The sequence below is a fragment of the Acanthisitta chloris genome, unplaced genomic scaffold, assembly GCF_000695815.1.
Source record: "Acanthisitta chloris isolate BGI_N310 unplaced genomic scaffold, ASM69581v1 scaffold21454, whole genome shotgun sequence".
NCBI classification, from domain to species: domain Eukaryota; kingdom Metazoa; phylum Chordata; class Aves; order Passeriformes; family Acanthisittidae; genus Acanthisitta; species Acanthisitta chloris.
Window position 1 is genome coordinate 2,901 of NW_008669034.1, and position 4,609 is coordinate 7,509.

Genomic DNA, 4,609 nt, shown 5'->3' on the forward strand with positions numbered 1-4,609 from the left:
GAGCAGCAAAAGCAGAGTAAGGTGAAAATATTTACTCTAGGCTTCCTGTCAGGCAGCTAAAGCACCGTTTTGCAGTGTGTGGGCCAGGACTCTCGCAGCTCTTTGTGCACATAAATGTACAGCCACAAGACAAAGGGGAAGAGAGCGACCACGACTGCAGCGACCAAGCGAACTCCTCCCAGGGGACTCCTAGAAAGGAGCAAATGCAACAGAGTCACAGAATCTGTAAGGTTGGCAAAGACCTCCAAGACCATCGAAGTCTAACCTTTGACTGCATACCACCACTGAACCCAGTTGTGAACTGCCATGTCCAGTCAGTTTTTGAACACCTCCAGGAATGGTGACTCCACCACCTCCCTGGGGAGTCTGTGCCAATGCTTGTTCACTCTTCCAGTAAAGGAATTTTTCCTAGTATCCAACCTGAACCTCCCCTGGTACAATCCGAGGCCATTTCCCCTTGTCCTGTCCCTTGTTCCCGGGGGGCAGAGCCTGATCCCACCTGGCTGCACCTCCTGGCAGGGAGTTGTAGAGAGTGAGAAGGTTCCCCTGAGCCTCCTTTTCTCCAGGCTGAGCCCCCACAGCTCCCTCAGCTTCTCCCTGTGCTCCAGCTCCATTCCCTTCTTTGGACACTCTCCAGCCCCTCAGTGTCTCGTCCTGAGGAGCCCAAAACTGCCCCAGGGCTGGAGGTGTCTCAGCAGTACCAGCACAAGGGACAGGCACTGCCCTGGGGCTGGTACAAGTCAGGATGCCTTTGGCCTTCTTGGCCACTGCTACAACTGCTACAAAACATTCACATCTGCCCACAGCTGGGAAGACAGCAGAGAGTCTTTGGCCACTTGAATGTGGCTCCTGTGGGTCCTTTACTGGAGAGGCACCATGTGCAAGCAGAAGAGAATTTTCTGACACCTCAGGCTACAGAAGCTAGTTGTAACAAAAACCACCTTATGCAAAGGGAGAGTATCCTCATTATGGCAGGGGAGCATTAAAAATGTGTCATGTAGCCTTACATTCCCCCCAGACTTATTTGTGTGAGATCCTCCAGGCTGTAACGCCAGCTGCTACTGCTTGGGTATCTGAGAAGGTTCCGACGGTGACAGGAAACAGAAAAACAAGCTGCCAAAACCAACTTTTTGTGTTTTCAAGGAGCTAATTACTAAATGGGAACATATGAAAGGCTTAAAAAAAGGAGGAATCAAAACTTACTTTGCTGAACTGCGACAAAGGCTCATCCATATTGTAATAATCACCAAACCAAACAACTCTCTAAACAGCCAAACAAAAAACAGATCAGAAAATAATACAAGCAGATGTCTACCTTCAGAGGATACAAATTCTGTCTGCAAAACACGAGTGGCTGCTCCTTTGGAGAAGATCAGTAGCTTTCACTGGGATTATAAAGGTATTTACACGGAGTAACTTTGCTTCCCATCACAAATCTACTAACAGACATGACCCAGCTAAACAGCTGCAGAAATTCCTGCTTCCAATTCTTGTTCCCCTCCTAAACTTACATTCCACAACACATTTCTCCCAGTAACACAGAACAAAGCAGCATCCCAGTACTCCAGACCCATAACAGCCACAGTAGCTGCCAGGGCTTCTCCTCAATACTGTGCAAGCTCCAACTTCAGGCACCACCTGAATGTCCAGGTGAGAAATCCTCCTTCATCCTCAATCCCTGGCAGTTCAGAGGACTCAGCAGCCCATGCCAGATAAACAGGCACATGGTATCACCTCAAGAGTTTTTAGAACACGTAGGAATTACCATTCCTATAGCTCCAGCAAGAGAGCACAAGGCTGTTTCACTGGGTTTGTGCCCTGGTCTGACAGCCACAACTGCCCCCAGGTAACTCTAACAGCATCAGGCAATGACTGTTGAGTGTTCACTTTCCCTGTGTCCTGGTTTGGAGCACCGTGGTCCCTCCTCCTTGGCTTGGTTCCCCTGGACCAACAGAACTCACTGCAGCAGCCCAGCAAAGAAAGTTTTGAAGGTGACACTGGGAGGAGATGGCCTGGTGAGCTGGATTTGAGCAGGGGAAAACAAACATCACTGCTTACCTGCCTTCCTCTTCCTGCAAAATGTTTCCCTGCAAAATGTTTCCCTGAGCATAAGCAAACAAAGAGCAAGCCAAGGCAATGGTCCCAACAACACAGCCAGCAGAATGAAGGTCACAGAGGCTCCTCCAAACACCATTGTCTGAGGAAAAAAAATAGACTGTCAGCAACTACCATGAAGCAAACCCTATAAATCCCAAAGTAACTGGGTGGCTAGAAAAGGTGCCTCCAGCAAACACACACAGCTTAGGCAGGAAGATATCATTATTGCCAGCAGCTTTATGGCCAGGGAAATCTGCTAAAAAGTGCTGTGGAAAATAAACACTACTGGGCTTGGGGCTTGTTTCCTAGGAATGCAACTTCGTGGCAGCAGCAGCTCAGCAACACCCTCCTGTTCCCCACAGCAAACACAACAGGCTCCAGCAATCAGCACCCACGGAAATAAATCACAAGGTGTATCACAAATGGGAGTTCTCTCGAGCAGGAGGAACTTTCTGGAGCTCAGCCACAACCAGGCATGAGCCCAGAGGAGCCCAGGGGAGAACCAGCCCCCAGTCACTGCAGGGAACATCATCACCACTGCCTGTGGTGATGAGCAATGCTGATGACATCTCTGCCTGGGGACTGATGTTTTTAGACAGAGAAATACAGATGATGTGAAATATCCAAATGGGTCCAAAAGTTCTTGTGGTTTTCCATGTCCATTCCCAGGGGCTCCTGAGGGAGAGGTAGGAACTGACACTGGCAGCTCTCCCTGATCTCAGCAATGCCAACAGCAAAACAACTGAAGTTAAAAGCAGTTGTTTTCTGGGCACTGACCCCTCCAGGCAAGCATTAAAGGTGATGAGCTGCCAAGACTCCAGAGCTCAGTGTGACCCAATGCTGTAACTGATTCCCCATTTGGCTGAACTTACTGCAGCTCAGCAGAGACACAGTCTGGGTCTGCCACAGACCTGAATGGCAAATACCCCTTGGTGAATTTACACAGATCTACACTTATACAGTAGTTGTGCTGTTTTACTCTTCGTTTTTCACAGGTCTTGGCACAAGTAAAAACCTGTGAGTTTAAAATGCAGATTCTCCTGACCAGCCAAATGCCATTATGTTGAAGCTACACCTATCACACATGTAAACCCCCCTGAAATGTTCAGAACACTCACAGGTTCTGGCTTTATGAATGCTGCCACTTGATATGCTTAAGGCAGCCAGAAAACTAAGAGACTGCAATGGTGTCATTTGTGACAACAAACAGCACTAAGCAAGACCTTTAGTGTTTTTACAGGGCTATGCAGAGCTCAGCTGCTCTTGCAGGAGGTAGATAAGCAAAAACATGGGTTTACAACAAGGAAACAAAATGAATTAATGTGCTAAGGTTAACACGAGAGCCAGGGTCAGAGCATGTTGCCACAACTGCTGCTGCACTTGGGCTTGGAGCTGGAATCGGGGTGCAAAAGGAAGTCCACCCCAGGCCTCCTTCACCTGCAGCACATCCAGCCACCAGCACTGAACCAATGAGCAGCTTTTGTAGAAGCTTTTTGCCCTCAAAAGGTGGTAGAACATGTTTCCACGTGGTCTGATTTTAATCTGTGATTACATTAAAAAAAAGCCCACACTTTTGGGGGCAATATTTGAGCAGAAACTTTTGCACAGCAGTATCATACCTGTTACTGAAGGGTTGATGCTGACGAGCAGGGTCAGGGCAGCTGGCACTAAGTAGACAGTCTGTTAATAAAACATGTATCTACTCTGTAGCAAAACTTAGCAAGGTGAGGAAGCAGAAGTGCCCACCCACAGCAGCAGTTGTGCCCTCACAGCAGTTTGTCAGAGGCACAGAGCAGTTCCCAGTTCCTCTCCTCCTGGCACAGCCTGGCGGTGTTAGAGCTCATCTTCACCATCACCACCACCATCCCAAACCCTGGGCTGTCATCAGTGCCAGCCCTTGTTCCTCAGCTCCTGGGTTACTGAGTGCAGGCTGCAGGGAGCCTTCCCTGCATCCTGATCCCCAGGAAAGGCACAGATGGGACTGGGTCCCCCCTCCCCAGGCTCCCCAAACCCTCCACCTGCTCTGGGGGTTTTGCCCACCCTTTGCTGCCGCTGTTAGCTCACACAGCCGAGGACACGCAGGGGACAGCCCCTGTCCACCCAAGACCCCCTGCACAGATAGTTCTCCCTTGTCCCTCGGCTTCAAGCCCTCGTGTGCCCGAGATAGGGCAGGCGGAGAAGGGTGTTCTCTCCCCATTTCCCCTCGAGGCCAAGCTGAGCAGCATCGCGCTGGTGGCTCAAGGCAAGATGGGGACAGCGGGACACCCGGGCAGAGGCTCTGGGGCACCGAGAGCATCCCGCGGTGCTCTGCACCGATGCTTCGCAGGGGACAAGCGCAGATCTGGGGTGAAATAAGGCAGATCTTGGAAGCACGGTCGGATTCCGACCGTCCAGCAGCAGAGAGATCGTTTTCCCGGAGTCGGCTCTCAGCTGGAAGCCGGGAGCAGGTTTCCTCCGGCGGCGCCGCGCGGGTGGGAGCAGCGGAGCGGGGCTGGGATCGCCCGGGGCAGGC

At 50.9% G+C, this 4,609-nt stretch overlaps 1 protein-coding gene across 1 annotated transcript; it reads right to left on the reverse strand.

The window, feature by feature from the left end:
• Positions 1 to 56: 56 nt before the first annotated feature.
• Positions 57 to 3,777, reverse strand: TMEM220 (transmembrane protein 220; the record flags this gene model as incomplete). The annotated part of the gene is made up of 4 exons (XM_009073178.1): positions 57 to 189; positions 1,204 to 1,263; positions 2,059 to 2,197; positions 3,717 to 3,777. Coding segments are annotated over 4 exons (393 nt in total), but the record flags the coding sequence as incomplete, so codon positions are not given.
• Positions 3,778 to 4,609: the final 832 nt, after the last annotated feature.